The sequence below is a fragment of the Nothobranchius furzeri genome, chromosome 11 (assembly GCF_043380555.1).
Source record: "Nothobranchius furzeri strain GRZ-AD chromosome 11, NfurGRZ-RIMD1, whole genome shotgun sequence".
In the NCBI taxonomy this organism is placed as follows: domain Eukaryota; kingdom Metazoa; phylum Chordata; class Actinopteri; order Cyprinodontiformes; family Nothobranchiidae; genus Nothobranchius; species Nothobranchius furzeri.
In genome coordinates, this window is record NC_091751.1 from 26001049 (window position 1) to 26019913 (window position 18865).

Consider the following 18865-nt stretch of genomic DNA (forward strand, 5'->3'; position numbering starts at 1 on the left):
GATGATGATGATGGTGAATCTGGATGGCCTCTGACCTTAAAGTGTAAATCTGAATCACCATCCAAGTGAGCTGATTTCAAGTCAAATAACAGCACAGAGCTTCCGACAAACAAGGAGTTATTCCTTTTGACTTGATGCAGATGACCAAGGTGCTTACAACACAGTCATTCACACACTGGTGGTGATAAACCACACTGCAGCTACAGCTGCTCTGGGGCACACTGACACTCACTAGTACCAATTACATGGACGCGATGGTTCCCGGGTGTGAATCACAAAAGACCAAGGTCCTGAGGTGATCTCCAGGAATCAAAATGTAAACACATCTAATAGAATATTTTCCTTATAGGTCATTTAAAAGCAGTTTTCAAGAATGTTTTCAGGAAGCTCTTTTATTCAGCTTAGTGTTAATTCAGGGTTCAGGTAAAGAATCCAACAGCTGATCGATGAGGGCGTTTTCTTAGGGATGGGTGCCGAATTCGGTACTTTTTAAGGTACCGACCAAATTCCACAGTACCGACCGAGCACCGATTCACTTCATTTAAAACGGTGCCTCGTTTCGATGCCCGTCCTTCACAACGAGAACTTGCCTAGACAGCTCCGCATGCGCAAGAGCGTTAAGTCATCGGTCGCTGTGAGCCAGTTGTAAACAGAGCAACATGGGAGAAAGAACGCACGCTAAAGCTTGGGTCCACTTCACTAAATGTGATGGGTAACTGGGTGATGATGAAACCAGCGACAACGATCTAAGTGAGACATCCTCATCTTAATCTGCTCCGGTAGGTAAATAAAATGTAAGATAACGTTAGCTTGATTTGTTAGCTTCCGTTTCACTAATGGTGCGTTCGCATTCTCCTCGGAACTCTGAAATTCCGACTAGAAGAACATGAACGCGCTCTAAAGTTTGGCTTCACTTTACTAAATGTGACGGGTGATTGGGTGAAGATGAAACCAGCGACAACGATCTAAGTGTGAGGCATCATCGTTTTAATCTGCTCCAGCAGCTAAATAAACTGTTTAAGATAACGTTAGCTTGATATGTTAGCTTCCTATGCCACCATTGTTATCATCTAATGGTGCGTTCGCCTTCTCCTCGGAAATTCTAACTTCCCAGTAGGAAAAATCTATTGAATAAGGACGGTAAAAGGAATGAAGATACACAGTAAATTTAGTTCACAGTAAAGATGTTTGCTTCAGTTTAATTATCAGCTTATAAAACTACAAGGACGATGTTAAAATACAAACAGTTGTATGTTATTTATCGTGATATTTATAAAATATGGTTATAAATTGAGAAAAATATGTATTTAATTATAAAAGAGAATTAAAATAATAAACACTCAAAATTATCGAAAATTGGTACCGTTAAGTACCGGTATCGATTCGTAGGTACCGGGAATTAGTACCGGATCGATTCAAATGTCAAAGGTACCCATCCCTAGTCCTCATGGTGTGTAAAGTCATCAAGTCTAGATGTCTGATTAACCTGGATGAGAGTGGTCCCTTCTGATGGGCCCGGTGCAACAGCCTTATATCATGTTATGTCTCACACACTTTGGTGTGTGTCAGGTCTTAAATACCTGAGCAATGTTTAACACTGGTTATTTTTAAAATATGATCAGTCACTCTTGAGTTTCACGTGCAGGCTAAACGTGAAAATACCTTTCTACCCCTATTTCCTGCATTAACCAAAGAAAATAGACTGGGAAACGCTCAGGTCACAAAAAGCCACACAGATCTAAGTCACAGGAAATGATTTGCATTCATGGGATCTCCCATCATACTCCCAACAGGGAAGGCTGTTGTTGATTTAGTGTCCAGGAGAGAGTAGAGCACGACTTGGCTAGTAGAAGCTAACCGTTAGCTTTAGCAACTCCGCCACATGGCAGAACTCCTTCAGGCTTTTGTTATTTGAGGAGATAAAGCATCAATGTTACATTTTCACCCAAGAAAGAAGGAGTCACGTCAGCAGAAGAGTCATGATAGCCAATCAGAGTCTAGACTCCAAATCCTGCTTTTTTCCTTCCCCCACTCCTCCAACTAGAATCTACTTCCTGAAACAGGAGCGCCAGGGCTTTTTTTCCACAGAAAACCAGCATTAATTTGCAGTAGGCCACAGCAGATTTGTTGAAAAAAGTGAATGAGATCTTTAAGCATCTTTTCTCCATTTTGTCCCCTCAAAAAATGATGCCCTACACTCTGACAAACCCCACCCCCAGGCTAACAGTAGAGCAGGGATTGATTAGAGCTGGGGCTTAAAATAGAAGACTGGTTGTCATAGTAACACTTACAATGAGCTGTTGTCTTACTTAATAAAAAACAGCTAGTGTGCATTCAGTCAAAGGTGTGTGCACGTGCGCGTGCCTGTGGGCTTCCTGGCAGGTGGTTGTGTGTTAACTGTCACACACTTCTGAAGCCTCAGCACACCAATCAGCTACCAGTAAACCTGCAGCGATCTGTTCGTCTTAACTCCCATTGGCTCTGACTCCAGATCCCACAACCTTCGACTCCTGAGAGCTGCACACATTCAGTTACTGTTGCTATGGGCTCCTTCTGATTGACCTCATTAGTATCTGAAACAAGTCTGATGCAGATCTGGTCAGGCTCCTTGCTGCCTCGTCACCACAATAATTTCCCATCAGCTTTGTTGTTTACTGCACATCTTTATTGTAGCTTTAACTAAGTGGAGCATCCTCCTCTACCAACCTAATGGCAAAGAGTGTTATTAAAGGTGTGGTTCACTTGTTTAATCGATACATTTAGAAGGAAATTCAATTTACTACTGAATCTGTTCAAATGAAATATCTTCCTTGTCTGGTAAGCCGTCCTATATATGTGAATATATCGTCTGGCCACGGCCTAAAGACAGATCTCAGTCGCAGGGCGGAATCCACGGTTGTCTTTCAAACTGTCTCCACACACTACTGGACAACGAACAATGACATACTCACCACTACAGATGTCAGTCAAAGGGGCAGTCTGCCATACGCTGTCGAAAAAGATGCAAATGCATCCTTTTTCTAAATAAAGGACTTAAGTATCTTTATCTCTTCTTCCAAAAGGGTTCAAATGAAGACAACTGGACTTCTTTGGTTTCTTGAAGACGTTTGACTTCTGATCCGAGGAGCTTTGTCAATTCTAGCTGTAAAATGGTTTCGGCAACCTCTCGGGGGGTAGGGAGGAGGGGTATTCATAAGTAGTTTCAGCTTGTTAAGCAACAACAAACAGCTACAGTTTGTAATCTTGATTCTCCCATATTCCAGTTCCATGACCTGGATGACTGAGAACCATCACTAGTATATTTCTGCTCTTGATTCAAAGAAAATCCTGGGTTTAAATAGTCTAAAGTTGGCATCCAAGTTGTTTCAAATGAGCCGCCTCCATATTTGTTATTTTGCTCTGTCGCAGTTCTGGTGTTAATTCCACCCACCAAACCGATAAAGTGCTGTAATTATAAAGACACACAACTGCTCAGGTGCCTGCTAAGACTACAATGAAGTGTGGCTAGCCCAACCTGAAGAGCAAAATCCTTTTGCTTCTTTTACCGTCTGTCGAGATTTTTAGGCTAACAGGTTATTGTCACAGAAGGCAAATATTTATTTTGTAGGGAAAAGTAACAGGGTGCATGTGTAACCTCTGTTTAGGTACCTGGCAAGGCTGAGTCGGCCGACATCGTGATTCTGGCCGCTGACTGGTTAGGGGGCGGAGTCACTGGTTGTTCCGGAGTTTTTAGCCTTCTGTTTCACTGCCTGAGCAAAATGTCCAGCAACACCACCATTTTTTTAGATGAGTTGTGTTTCTGTGGAGCGTACAGGTTGCCTTACACTGTTTACTGATCACCTCATGTTATTTTCTCATGGGTAAAAATTGTGAGTAGTGCTCCTGGAAAACCACCTTTGTTTTTTCCTGCCGGACAGACCGAATCAAACCCTCCTGAGTCACGCTGAGTAGTGCTGTTGGAACAGGCCTTCCCAGTCCGCCCCGATATCAAATGTTTATATTGACCTGTTCTCGACCCGTTCCTCGTCTATCATGGAAATGTGATTTTCAAGTATATTTAGCTATTGTTTTATTGCCTCTTTCTACTGCTCATGTATCACAAGTAAAGGATCAGAAGTGTTTCTCACATCCACGGTACAAAAAGACAGAATAAGAAAATCCAAAATGTAAATGGTTTGTATTTGTATTGAGCCTTTTTAGGGTTCTGCAACCCCCCAAGGTGCTTCACAACGCAATCACCCATTCACACACACATTGACACGCTGGTGGGGATGAGCTATGATGTAGCCATAGCTGTCCTGGGGCTCACTGACAGAGGCAAGGCCTGCCAAACACTGGCACCACTGGTCTCTCCAACCACCACCCAAAGAAAACACAGTAGCATTCTCTGGCCAGAGCCAGGATCGAACCTGCAAACTTCTGATTACTGGACAACCCGCTATACCTCCTGAGCTACTGCTGCCAAGCTAAAAACATGAAAACATACCATCACCAAATGCTATTAAACAGCTGGTGTTAGTTCCATTGGCTTTGTTGGTTAACAAACAAGTCCTCGACCAATCAGATGACTGTAGTTCAGTGCATTTATTCACGTAGACTTAGTAAAGATGACTTGCTGAAGATCAAACTGAGCTTCAGAAATGAGAAGAAAAGAGACTTTGAAAGTGACATTAGGATAGGGTTAGTTTGTTCAGGACCTGCTGATCTGCTGGGATTTGAACCCACAACCATGTCTAAGGGTTATAGAGGATGGTCTGAAACAGAGAAAATGTCCAGTGAGCAGTAGCTGTATGAATGTTAATGTGTTGTTGAGGTCAGACAAGGCTGGTCAGACTGGTTCTAGTAAAATAGCTGCAGCTCCAGTAACATCTGGTTCCATCCGAGGTCTGCAGAATTAGCCTGGCCTGCCGGACTCCTCCTCTGTTTAATTCTGCACAGAGAGAGTCTGGTAACTCTCCTATTCAAATGACCCCACCCCGTGAGAATTCTAACCGAGCCAATCAGCGCTGAGTAGCGTACGTCACACACCACAACGCCGAGTTTGTCGAACATGACGACTGAAGCAGAGTTCGCTGCGGCTCTTTCCTCTGGTCTAAATGACTTGGACACAACAAGTAGAAGCGCTAAAAGCCTTTCTTCTAAAGAAAGATGTGTGCGCTATTGTCAGACTCCGTTTTTACTACAGCTAAAACACTACAGCGTCGTTTACGTCACACAAAGCGACGCTCAGTTTCTCATAAACAACAAAGACAGCGGCAGAGTTCGCTGCGGCTCTTTCCTCTGTTCTAAATGACTCAAATGTCTTTAAAACAGCAAGTAGAAGCGCCAAAAGGATTTCTTATATATATATATATATATATATATATATATATATATATATATATATATATATATATATATATTCGCCGTTGCCAGATGCCTTTTTTACTACAACTAGAAAACTACAGCGTCGTGCGGTACAGTTGGAATTTCCGTCTTTTTTCTGATAGGTTATTTTTTGAGCTGGCTAGTCCTGCCTCTCATGGTGCTCTTTGTCTAGACTTACCAGACTCTTTCTCTGTGCAGAATTAAACAGAGGACGAGTCTGGCAGGCCAGGCTACTGCAGAATAGCAGCTGGGTTGACCTGAGACACAAAATATACAGGGAAATCAGCAAATTTCCATTTGGATTCACTGAATGAGAACATTAGACACTGATGTCTATCAAGTCCCCTGCTTCTGACAAAGTCTCAGAAGAAAGTAAAGTCTCAGGCTTACCTGTTGGGTCAGGGAGAAAATGGCCAATGACAATTTTTCTTATGATAAAGAACATTTGCAGGGAAATCAGTTAGATTTTCCCCCAATTTGCAGCTTTTCTGTTTCAACATTTTGGGTCCCTGCATTCCATTATAACGATATTTATTTATAGTAAGTAAGTAAGTAAGTAAGTAAAAGTTTATTTATATAGCGCCTTTCACATCCAATATCAAGTATATGTGACATTAGGATAGGGTTAGTTTGTTCAGGACCTGCTGATCTGCTGGGATTTGAACCCACAACCATGTCTAAGGGTTATAAAGGATGGTCTGAAACAGAGAAAATGTCCTGTGAGCAGTAGCTTTCTTTAGAAGAAAGGCTTTTAGCGCTTCTACTTGTTGTGTCCAAGTCATTTAGACCAGAGGAAAGAGCCGCAGCGAACTCTGCTTCAGTCGTCATGTTGGACAAACTCGGCGTTGTGGTGTGTGACGTACATTCCACAAGGTTGTTTTGGACGTGAAAAAGCACCTTTTTTAAAGGTACCGTTTGTAAGAATAAAGTAAGATTTCTACAATGAAATAGATTCCAAACAGTTTAGTGCCTCAATCATGTTGGAAGGAAGGTTACTCTGAAACAGATTTCCTTCTCAGCTGGGGGGTTGTCAGTTTTTCTTCTTTCAAAATAAAGGAAGGACTGCCATAGCTGCTGTTTACCATCACTAAGTGTGTGGCTGCCGTGTCTCCTGCGAGCTAACGTCGCAGCGCCGACATTTTTAATTCAACTCTGGCAGGCAAAAGATTCCAGAGTAGTTTAAAGAACCGAAGCCAGTAAACAGGAGTGACCCATAAGTTACTTCTTTTACCTCTAAGAAGCCACAGGATCTTTTTGTTTTACTCTAATATCGGATTAAGCAGGCTAGAGGCTAACACTTAGCTAACAATGCTAACAGTGAATTCACAGCAAATAGTTGGCTCCACAAATATCTCAAGCTACTTTTTCTTTTACCAACATCTGGCCGGGAGTTTAATTTTAGGCGCGATTGGTGCTTATTTTCATTTGCTTCCATTCTGCTTCACCACCAAGTCTTCTCATTTAACTACTGCTGGTTGTTTTGGATGTCTGCTGATGTTAATTTCCTACTGAGTTATAACCAATTAGCATGAGTTACCCAAACCAGGTAACCACTCAGCTACTTTACGGGGCCATTCTGAGTACCTTACCCCTTATAAGGTAGATTCCTGAAAATGGAAACGCACTTAATGAGTCTTTCAGAACTATAAAAGCAAGAACAACCACATTTCTTCTGATGATGAATACATACTATTGTAATAAGTGTTGTAAGTGCTCCCTACCTAAAACATCAAAAAGTGCTTACACCAGATATGACAATGTATTTATTTACCTATGAACTCACTGTCTACGACCCATCTTTGTTTGTCATCTAGAATCTTCTGGTGCTAATCTGTAACTGGCAGCAGGCATGAAACTCACGGAATGGTCGTGGGAAAGTGACTTGTTTAGAAAAGAGGGATGCAGTGAACAAATCCGACCACAGGATGTCTTTCTTACTTCATTCCTACATATTGTACCTTTAAGCATTTTTACAAGTTTGCCCCATGTGGTATTTTGTTGTTGTGGGATAACTTTACTTACAACACACGGCAGACATGTTTGTTTACATTTTGGGCTGTGCACCTGCAACATGCAAAGTAAGGGGTTAGTACTTTGCAGGCTGCAATGTATGAGCGACAGTATGAGCTGAAAGGCATTGATCGGAATTTGCCAATCACGGTTTTCATGGAAATCAGCTAAAAACGATCGGAGGCCGATTGATTAGAACATCCCTACCCCTCGTTACATAATGGACAAAATATGAAAACATCTGGAATCATTTCTGACATTCAGCCCAGTTATATTATGGTATAATACATTTTGATGAAAGGGGCAGCTGTAGGCATTTTTTGCTGTTAAAGTCTAGAAACTGCTTATTTCTGATCTATAAGGATGTCTTTAAATTATGTTTGAGGTTAAATTTGGTGACTAGTTTAGTAATCTGGTATCAACAGAAAATGTAAAATTGGTTGTACATTCCTGAGTCATCTGAGTAAACTGACATCGGTCAGAAACACGAGTAACACTTTTAAATACACCTTTATTTCAGCCGTCTATGTTGGTATGGATTAATAGTAATAATTGTAGCCGCTGTTTATGACAGCTGTTTTAGTTAAAAGCCGTTTCTGGTTCTGTGTAAATGGAGGAGGAGGTGTTGGGAGACTGAAGATGGGCATGAGGAAGGGGAGTTGCATCAGACCTGATAAAGATGTTGTCCTCCGTTACCTCAGTAAACCAACCAACCCACTGAGAGGGGAGGGCTTATGTCAGCGGCACAGGAAGGACGAGCTTGTTACTCAGGACGACATTTTAGTAGCAGCCATCTGATCGACAGCTCATCGCAGTGTGTGTTACTCCCTTTTACGCTGTGTGTGTGTGCTTTCTCTCTCCTGATCTCTGTGTGCGCACATGCATGTTTGCCTTTGTGTGTGTATGTGTCTCTCTTTGTGTGTGTGTGTGTGTGTGTGTGTCTCTCTCTTTCTCTGTCTCTCTCTCTCTCTTACTCTGTGTGTGTGTGTGTGTGTGTGTGTGTGTGTGCGTGTGTGTGTGTGTGTGTGTGTGTGTGTGTGTGTGTGTGTGTGAGATGACTCCAGTAGTTTATATTTTGCGTAATGGCAGTTAATATGAAGGAGATCCAGCATGGGTGGGGGTGTTACGGATGCACAGCACGAGGCTGGCTGTGATTGGCTAATCAGAACCAATCACAATGAAGCTCTGCATTTGATTAAAGGTGGAGACTCCACTGCTGCTTTTTCCCTTCATCAGAGGGAAAAGCTGCTGAAATCACTAATATGAAGGGAATGACTCAGAGGCTGATTATTGAACTCATAAAAATACAACCACTACAATCATAGAATGATATTCTGATTATTTTTATGTGATGCTATTTAATTACCTGTGATGGGGAACATTTTACTAATACGACACATTTTTTTTAATGGGTGATTGTTTAGATTTTGTGACAAACTGTTTAATTAAAAAAAAGTTTATTTATAAAGAAAGAAGAAAACTGTTAAACTAATCTATGGATCCATCCATCATGCCATCATGTCCTGGGTCTTCCTTTAGGTCTCCTCCCAGAGGGGAGGTATAGGCCCACCCTGGCAATGCTGTTGAACACTGGAATTCTGTCTGGTCTCATTTATTTGTGTTGATATGAAGATGACAGAAAAAGCAATGTGTGAACTTTCCTAGACCTAACTAAATGTTCTGCACTGGCTCTACTTGTTAGCAGAAGGATGTTTTATTTATTACAGTTAGTGTATTTCCTTTCTCTCTTTGCAATAAACACGGTTGGTGATGAGCTGGTAAGACTCTGCTGATACAAGCCGAACTAAACCCTCACAGAAGTGACAAACCAACCTGGAGATCCATAGAGCCAAGTCCGTCAGCACCAACGCTCAGCAGAGTTTGATCCACATCACATTGTGGGTTTACCTGTGGCTACGTGGTCGTATGTGTACGTTGTGTGTGTGTGTTGTAGCGGTGAGCTGAGGAGCCGTGGAGCGATCGTGGTGGAGGTACAGAGATGAACATAGAATGAACAAAGGTGACAGATCATTTGCTGCTGTGGCCCCCAGACTCTGGAACTCTCTCCCCCTGAGCCTGAGATCAGTGGACTAGGGCTGCAACAAACGATTATTTGGATAATCGATTAATCGGATGGGGTCTCGACACGATTAATCGATTAATCGGATTAAATGGGGAAATTTTTAAAAACTGCTAGGGAAACGTTATTTCTCTCCTTCCTTCACTTTATTTAACACAACATTATTAGAAAACAGTTCAATAGCAGAAAAACAACATGCCATCACCTAAATTGTCTTATAAGGTGTATAGACAGATACCCTAAGCTACATCTATCTGTGACCTAAAATGCTTGGTCCAAGTTAAACAGCTTAAGGGCAATTCTCATCTGTTTTGTTTGATCTCATCTGTTGACATTTATTTTAAATGTAATTAAACATAGGCTGTGAATTAATCAAAATTGATCACTACTTCCAAAAATGACTGAAAAAATACCAAATAAAACAAAAGTAAATGAATGCCATCCTCCTTGCGATGATGCCCTGGGCAACTGCCATAAAGTCACATCAAGAAATGCTGCTGATCATTCCAATGATCCCAAATAGACTCACATTAGGCCACATGAAAGCAACTGAACCCAAAAATATATTAACCAGTATATAACTGCACTCTCACACAACACGCCTGCAGCAACAGTTAGGACTCCTCCCTCCCTTTTAAAAGCGTTTTTGCTTCTGAGGACATTGTGGTTGTAAAACCACATGCTAGTAGTCTGGCCCCGGTGTGATCAACCAGTTTCTGCGGGAATGTGACGGCGGAACCAGGGCCAGATTAACACTTTGTTGTACCCTGGGCAACAATATTCAAGGGCTCCATCATCACGACCCAAGGATCACCATAATGTGGTCACATACAGAATATTTTACTGTAATATGCAGTAAATATACTCAATACTTGAATGCCTGACAACACGTAACCCGCCCAGAGTAACCTTTGACCCACCTCGTGTGGACTGACCAATGAGGAGAGGGTCTTAACTTGAGGCCCTCTCTTCATTGGTCAGTCTGCATGAGACTGACTCTCAACTGACGTTCAGTCATAGGCAGCGAAGCGTCTCTGTGCAGCGCAAAAGCCCGGGTGGACAGTTTGTTTAATGTAGGGTGATCATATTTCCATTTCCAAACAAGAGGACAGGGGATCTGTGCCTATGACATCACACTATGGCAACGCCACACAAACCATGTTGGGACCCATTTTTTGTAAGAACTAAATTAATATCAGATTCTGCCAATTAAAGGGCTCTAAAACAATTCATATGTAAATATTTTGCATATTTAATGCAAAATCTCATTTTTCTGCTTTAGTGCTGCAACAAGGTTTTATTAATAATAAATTATTATACCTTTTGTTTTACTACAGCATCGGTAAGCTTCCTGTGCACAGATTATTAAGGATGCTTGTTTCAGCTGTGAGATTAGACGATAGGATCAATGAAAAAATAAGTTGTCACACACTCCATGGAAACTTTCAGAGAATCCACAAATAGTGGCTTTCAAATGGTTTTGTTACTTTTTGCAAGTTTTTAAAAGAAGCAGATGAGACAGCATGTCTGATAATTTAGTTTTTCATCTGATAATATTAGAACATGTCAGTAATGTCTGAGGGGCTTTTATAAACACCATATAACTAACACTACTGGAGAGGGCATGAATTACACAGAGGCTTCTGGGGAGCCCAGTTATGGGGGGGGGGGGGGGGGCATTTTGCCTTGGCCCCCAAAATGTCTTGAAACGGCCCTGGGTGTGTGACTGAGTTTTGAAGGTGATCTGAACTGTATCAGATGTATAAATATGACATGTGTATAACTTATTGTTTTTTACTGGTAAAAACGTGTAGTGGAGATAAATCTACCTACATTTTACTTTTCAACACTTTGTTTTGTTTTCTTGTTTTTATTTAACTATTTTCCTGTCCTGTCTGTCTCTCATCTTCCTGCATCTCCTCATAATTCTCCAGAAAATCTGTTGTCTGGATTCTTACCTTTTCACCTCATCAGTTACTTTTGAGCAGATCAAAGGGATCTCCTGACCGAAAAGCGCAGAGCGCGTTTTCGATGCTGCGTGAGGTGAAATCACCACAGCACAGGTGATGAGCTCCGCAGTAGCGCGCTTCAGGCACAAATAAGACAGAAAATAGAGGACATGTGCAGACAAGAACGATTGTGTGCTAATTATAGTTTTTTGGTTGCGCCACTTTGAGAATGGACCGTGCGCTGGAAGCAGCTGCCTGGATCGCTGCGCAAGAACGCGGAACCGGTTCGCAGCAGCGCAAGTCTGCAGGTTCTCCCTCGCGCTGATCTGCCGGCTCTCCCTCGCGCTGATCTGACTTGCTCTGGTCTGCGCGCAACGGCGGGCGGGAAGGGGGGTGGGGGGGTGCTTTTGGAAGAGTTGTGCGACACAACGAATCGATGACGCAATTCGTTGCCAACGCTTTTAGTAATCGATTTTCATCGAACTTATCGATTTGTTGTTGCAGCCCTACAGTGGACTCAGTGGTCTCCTTTAAAAAGCAGCTGAAGACTCACTTGTTCAAAGTGGCTTTTGTTTGACCTTCTTCACCACTCTCTCTCTTTATTCTGCTCTCCCCACCTATTCCACCTTCCTCAGGATCCACTGATTTCCCTCTTTCCTGTGTACTCTCTCTCTTTCTTAACATTTTTTTTAATCACAATTGTCTATTTTTTGCTCATTTTAAATATATTTTTAACCATTTTCTAAATTCTTTTTTATATTTTTACACTTTTTGTTTTTGTGAAGCGCCTCGTGATATTTATCTTGAGAGGCGCTTTAGAAATGATATTTTCTTCTTCGGCGGCGGCGTCTTCTTCGTCGTCTTCTTCTTCGTCTTCTTCTTCTTCTTCGTCGTCTTCTCCTTCGTCGTCTTCTTCTTCTTCTTCTTCTTCTTCTTCTTCAACTGGTCAGACAGAGGCAAAGAGGAAGATGGCAATGATCACTGATGCCAAACCAGTTGTGTAATGGTAATGAGGGATCTCTGAGAAGTTCCAGATCTAAGGGGAACATTTAACAAAAACATTTGATTTAAGCCAAAGGGGTTTTAGGGTGGAGACAAATATCAGCTTATTGACTATTTCCTGTAATAACAAGCTTTTTGGCAGCGGTGCAGTCCCTGTGACTAATAGGTACCACCATAGTGTCAGTGTGTAAATGTGTGTGTGAATGGATGAATGATACACTGTAGTGTAAAGCACTTTGGAGTGTGAAAGGCGCTATACAAGTGTGGGTCATTCATCATCCTTATAGATTAACACCTGGTGATACGATGTTGCACGTCAGAATTTGAAGACATTTGTTTGAACGTAGTTTTATATTTTAAAAGCAACAAATTTTCAGTTCAGATACAGGGATGTGTGTGTGTGTGTGTGTGTGTGTTCTTGTGCTTACTACCTACTGAGGACCATCACGAGTTTTTAACCAACAGAGGTCATTTTTCAAAGAACATGCTTGTGGTCTTCACTTTTTTGATAAGCTAACCACTTGGTTTTAGAGGTATGGTGTGACGTAAGCCTTAGTTAAGGTCAGGGTTAGGCTATTGGTTGGGCATAGTTGAGTCACTAAAATGAGTGTAAGTCAATGGAGGGCCACACAGAAGTGATTTTCTGTTAAACGCTGCACTGAGCTCTTACAGAACAAATCCATTTCCCCCTGAACCTGACTTCTAACTTCCTAGGATCTGAAACATTGAGCTCCTTCTTCTATTGGAGATCTCTCCCCCCCCAGATGTTCCCATCAGCGCTTTCAGACTGCCGGTTTGGTTCCTAGAGTTTTAAAAGTAAAACCGGAGGCAGAGCTTTTAGTTCTCTGTGTGCTTTAAAGAACAGGCTTCAGAGGTTGTGATGAAGCTTTGAACTAAGGTGATCTCCTGTTTCTGGATCATGCATCTTGTTCTACAGGTCTTCATTCTGAAGGAATGATGCAGCAGAGGTACAGTAATGTAGTAACTCAAACTCAACAAGCAGTTTGGTGCAAAGCCGTAGTTCTAAAAAAAGAGTTGTTTTAAAAATCAGAAAAGATCTACTAACTCACTCCTCATTTGGCTAGTCACGAGGATTGCTTCGGTCAGACGACTTAACATCTAGAAAATCCTCCCACTTTGCATGATGTCACTTGAAGGTAGGGTCCTTCCTGTGTATAACTCAGGGGTCAGCAACCCGCGGCTCTGGAGCCGCATGCGGCTCTTCCATCCATCTGATGCGGCTCTCTGTGCTTGTAAAATAATGAATGGATATTTAAATAAAATGCTTTATATTTTACTGCATTAATTTTACATCTGTAAGCTAATTCTAAATGTAAAGATTGTCTGCGTAAACCTGAACAGCTCCAACCCGGTCTTACTGTGAGACCGGGTTGACGCGTCACGCTTGTGCGTAATCATAGGCGCTTTCTGAGCTGACAAGGAAGTGAGATTCTGGGACTCCTCAGACGGCTCCTGGATGTGTCGCCACATTGGAGACAGGAACAAGCGCTATTCAGCCAAAGTTTCATAATTACGGAACATTTTCTAAGTGACAAGTCTCGCTTCAGTCGGAGGAATCTTCCTGCATGCGCTCTGGTTCTGCGACGTGCTCCAAGCCCCTCTCCACATCTTCAGCTCGCTGTGGACCTTATGTAGTACGCGCTGACAGTGAGCTGCGCTGAGCAGTGTCCAGCTCAGATGTTCAGATAGGAATCTTTTAGCTACATCTGCGATGTGCGTAGAATAAAATGTCAGTTCGTCTGCATGCGTCAGGGTAATTCTTTCTGTTCTTTCTCCGTCAAAATAAACGGTCAAATACGGGAACGGTCCGGTCAACACAAGCCCTGCTTTTAACTGTTCTGTTTTCTTGTGAAAATTGATAAAATTAAACTTGATTAACACCAGAGCCAGGCGCACTGCACCGTTATCTCCGTCACTGTAAATGAGGGAAAAACAAATTGATCGGATCCTTTTCTGACCTTCCCCACCTACAAAGTTTAATTACAACAATCAAACGTGACAGAGCCTGGATTTGTATTCTGAACAGTCTAAACATGTTTTAAAAAGAAACATATGACAAAAGTGGCACCTGCTCAGTAAAACCACCAACCGGGTGAAAAATATCTAAATATTGTAGGCAGAGACGGGCTACAACTTCTGGATTCATTTTATATAAATCGTTTTATTGATTATCGTCTTATGAAAGATAACTTTGACGTACACGAGCGACCGGTACTGGCTGCTGTTACCTGTTGTGAGCAGCGCTCTGCTGTCTGAGGGTAGGCCCCGCCCACAACGCCGCGGCTGCTGTGGCTCCCAGTGTTTTCTTTACTGTGGGAAACGGGTAATAATGGCTCTTTGATGGGAACAGGTTGCCGACCCCTGGTATAACTGATGAAACATCACTTAAATGGAGGGCGAAACAGTCCTTTAATGCAGGAAGTGTCATGTTTTGATCCTGCTGACTAGAGTTAGATTGGTTCATTTATTATTGAACAGCTTATGTCCATGTTAGCGTCTCTCATCAGAGAGGAACCAGACCGCTCCATCAGAGATGTAAGCGTCGCGTATCATATCCACGGAGCGTAGTGCGCAGCAGTTAGCCGCTATCATACTGGATGGGCGGGTTTCCGCTGGATGTGAAGTCTCACGTTTAGGAAGCGTCCCAAAAGCGTAGCGACCAAGGGCGTCAGTTTGTTTTCAGAATTGCTGGGGACAATAACCATACACTTGAGTGGGGTTTAAAAATTGCTGGGGACAATAAAGTAGGCTAGCACAGGGGTCGGCAACCCGCGGCTCTGGAGCCGCATGCGGCTCCTCCATCCATCTGATGCGGCTCTCTGTGCTTGTGAAATAATGAATGGATATTTAAATAAAATGCGTTATATTTTACTGCATTAATTTTACATCTGTAAGCCAATTCTATATGTAAAGATTGTCTGCGTAAACCTGAACAGTTCCAACCCGGTCTTACTGTGAGACCGGGTTGACGCGTCACGCTTGTGCGTAATCATATAGGCGCTTCTGAGCTGCTTTCCGACCTTCCCCACCTACAAAGTTTAATTACACCAATCTAACGTGACAGAGCCTGGATTTGTATTCTGAACAGTCTAAACATGTTTTAAAAAGAAACGTAGGACAAAAGTGGCACCTGCTCAGTAAAACCATCAACAGGGTGAAAAATACCAAAAATTGAAGGCAGAGACGGGCTACAACTTCTGGATCCATTTTATATAAATCGTTTTATTGATTATCGTCTAATGAAAGATAATTAAGACGTACACGAGTGACCAGGCGCGTTGCAAGCTTTTCAAAAGTGTGGGGGATGTTGTCTGTGCCTAAAATAATTATGTTATTCATCTTGTTAGTTTAATTTCCATAATAGCGGAGCAGGTGCGAATTTTAGACGCGTCACGCATGTCTCCGTTTAAACATGTTTAAACTGTTCAGAATACAAATCGAGGCTCTGTCTCGTTAGATGGGTGTAACTAAAGTTTGTACTGAATGAAACTTTACATTAAACCATGTTGAAAAGAAAAGGATCCGATTAAATAGTTTCCCCCTCATTTACAGTCAGTACAGTGCTGTGCGCGTGGCTCTGGGGTTAATCATTAATATGTTACTGGACACGCTGGTCTGGTTGGTTAGACCAGTGTTTGAAGTGGAAAACACACACACACACACACACACACACACACACACACACACACACACACACACACACACACACACACACACACACACACACACCAATTAAAATAATGCTGATAGCGTGGACTAGAAGACAGGTGATGGTTTACGTATTTAAATGATGATCAGGCTGCTGTAAAATGTAATCTCCATCCACATCCAGACACAATCATCCTCTATTCTTTCTCTATTTGCTCTGCTCTTGTCTGGGCTGATCAGCTGACGGTGCGCGCGGCACGCCTAACTAGCGGCTGATGCACATTTTACGCATTTGGAGAGATGGGCTGGATGCTTTGCGTTTACTGGAAGATGGTCCACTTAACGCACGGGTGTAGACTAAATATTAATGACAAATGAATGAAAATTAAATTGGGAGTTTTTACTTCATATTTTAGAAATAAAAATGACGGGGGAACACATTTATGACGTCTTTTTAAACTAAATTTTCTAGCGCGACCTGCCTGCTTCACTTAAGTCACTGCTTATTAAGGTCCCTCCAAAATTACCGTTGCCCACCCAAAAATGAAAACCTGGCGCCGCGCCTGTTATAAACCTCTGCAAATGGTTGTTCTTCACTTTATCAAACTCAGACTTTGTACAGCTAATGTCAAGATGTAAAATTGTGAATTCAGTCGAGCTCTTCCGTCCCTCCCTCTCCTGCTCTCCTGGAAACCCGACATCGGCTGGGAGGTGAAGAAGGAGACGAGGCAAACAGAGTGAGTGCGACGTAAATAAACCAGACTGGTGTGGAGGTGAGCAAAACAGCTGGAAAAGTGTGGGTGTTGTCCTCCACGGGTGCGATGCCCCCGGCTGCTGTCACCTGTTGTGAGCAGCGCTCTGCAGTCTGAGAGTAGGCCCCGCCCGCAACGCTGCGGCTGCTGCGGTGTTTTCTTTACTGTGGGAAATGGGTAATAATGGCTCTTTGATGGGAACAGGTTACCGACCCCTGGTATAAGATCTGAGCTGGTAAAACAAAAATCCTCATCAGCAGGCTTTTTTGAAAGTGGGGGGGACACAGCTGCCAATCACGAATTTTGCCGGGGACATGTCCCCGGCGTCCCCGGTTAAAATGACGCCTATGGTAGCGCGACACTTCAAGGCCCAATCTCAATCCTCGCACTGCGCCCTGCGGACTTCAGCCAAGTGCACTTGAAGAAAGTGTGCTGTAGGGTTGAAGTGTGTAGTACACAAGTGTGCAAATAATTGCAGAATTGAGACATTGCCTTATCGATTGCAGTGCATGCCAGGATGCTGGTTGCTGTGATACTTTTTTCAAAAACCTTTATTAACAACTTTTAAACAAACAGCCAAACAGTTATATGAAATAAATATACATTTATTGTTGCTTTGTCTAAAAGTTTTAGAGCATCAACCAATTGTCCTAAAATGAACTAATTTCATTAGAAAATACATATTTTCAGAAAAGGAACTTGAGACTTTTCTCCTGCAGCAATGGCTTGTGGGTAATACCCTTGCCCGAGGTCCGCATCGCTGCGGACTTGGGTGATGTGCAGATAAAGGGTGCAATGGGGGCGTGGTCATCTTCTGTACTTGAGAATCGGGACACCCTTCCCACTTGCACCCCTGGTCGGGAACCCGCAAATGAAGGGTGCAAGTGCGAGTATTGGGATTGGGTCCAAGTGTCTGTTATGCGCTACGCCTTCAGAGCACGTCAACCTCTGCAGTTCACAGGAAGTGGATCACAAAAGCGGTGTAGAAAAGTATGTAATTTCCTGTGAAACCTCCGTAGTTATAAGGTTAACAGAAGAGAAAGTTGACCACAGACCTGCTTGGATGCATGCTGCCGTTTCTCTCCTTGCTTGTTACCATGTGAACTGCTGACATCACGCATGGTCCTCAGGTCCTTCTGTGTGGAACGCCTTTGCTACCATATCAATGGAAAGGGAGCTTGCAGGTTAAACTGGTGTTGCACACCTCATACACATCCATTTGAAAGCCGGGGTTAAAGTTTAATATTTGCTGAACTTGACTTTTTACAACAGGAGGTAATATTTTCACCTAAAAGCACCTATTTCTGGCCGGAGGCAACAGTCTGCTGTTTGCTTGAGCATCGTTCAAAATGTTCAAACACCTGGATCTTCACCTGAGACTGAGATGGGTGCATCTGCATGTTTCCTGCTAACAGGAACTGATGTCTGTGTGTTTGTACTTCCTTTTTCCTTCAGGATGGAGCGGATGTCCGACGACGCGCTGAGGCTCAACTTGTTAAAGCGAGGTTTAGAGCAGCCCAGCGAGCGGGAGGAGGCGCTGTCCAAACGTTTGAAGATGGAGGGTCATGAGGCCATGGAGCGGCTGAAGATGCTGGCCCTGCTCAAACGCAAGGACCTCGCTGACTTAGCAGCCCTCGAGGTTCCAGGGCCTCTGGGAGAAGGCAAGGGCCCGGGGGCCAGCACCATCCATCACCAGAGCCTAATGGGCTCTCCTTATGAGGAGAAGCTGAATGGAAGTCTACGGCTCGGAGGACACAGCGGCCATATGGGGCAGAGTAAAAACGGGAAGGAGAACATCATGGATGAGCCGGTGGACATGAGCGCTGGGAGGAGATGGTGAGAAGAGAAAATGTTTGCAGTCAGATTTAATCACGAGTGTCTGAGGTTAAACCTGGTGCCGTGCTGAACGCCAGCCTGCCTAAACAACCTTTTCTGTTTAGATTCATTTCTTTATCGCTTTAGCAGCCACAAGATTATGACCATCAGTCTGGGATGGAATAGGGTTTGATCCCCAGATTTACCAGTTTGCCTGTGAG

At 43.0% G+C, this 18865-nt stretch overlaps 1 protein-coding gene across 1 annotated transcript in view; it reads left to right on the forward strand.

Annotated features, from left to right (window-relative positions):
• gatad2b (GATA zinc finger domain containing 2B) overlaps window positions 1–18865 on the forward strand; it is a 33729-nt gene that overhangs the window by 5007 nt on the left and 9857 nt on the right. Inside the window, exon 2 of the mRNA XM_015955804.3 lies at window positions 18285–18665. Coding sequence (XP_015811290.1) covers window positions 18286–18665 — 380 coding nt within the window. The 5' untranslated portion in view covers window position 18285. The remainder of the gene's footprint in view (window positions 1–18284; window positions 18666–18865) is intronic.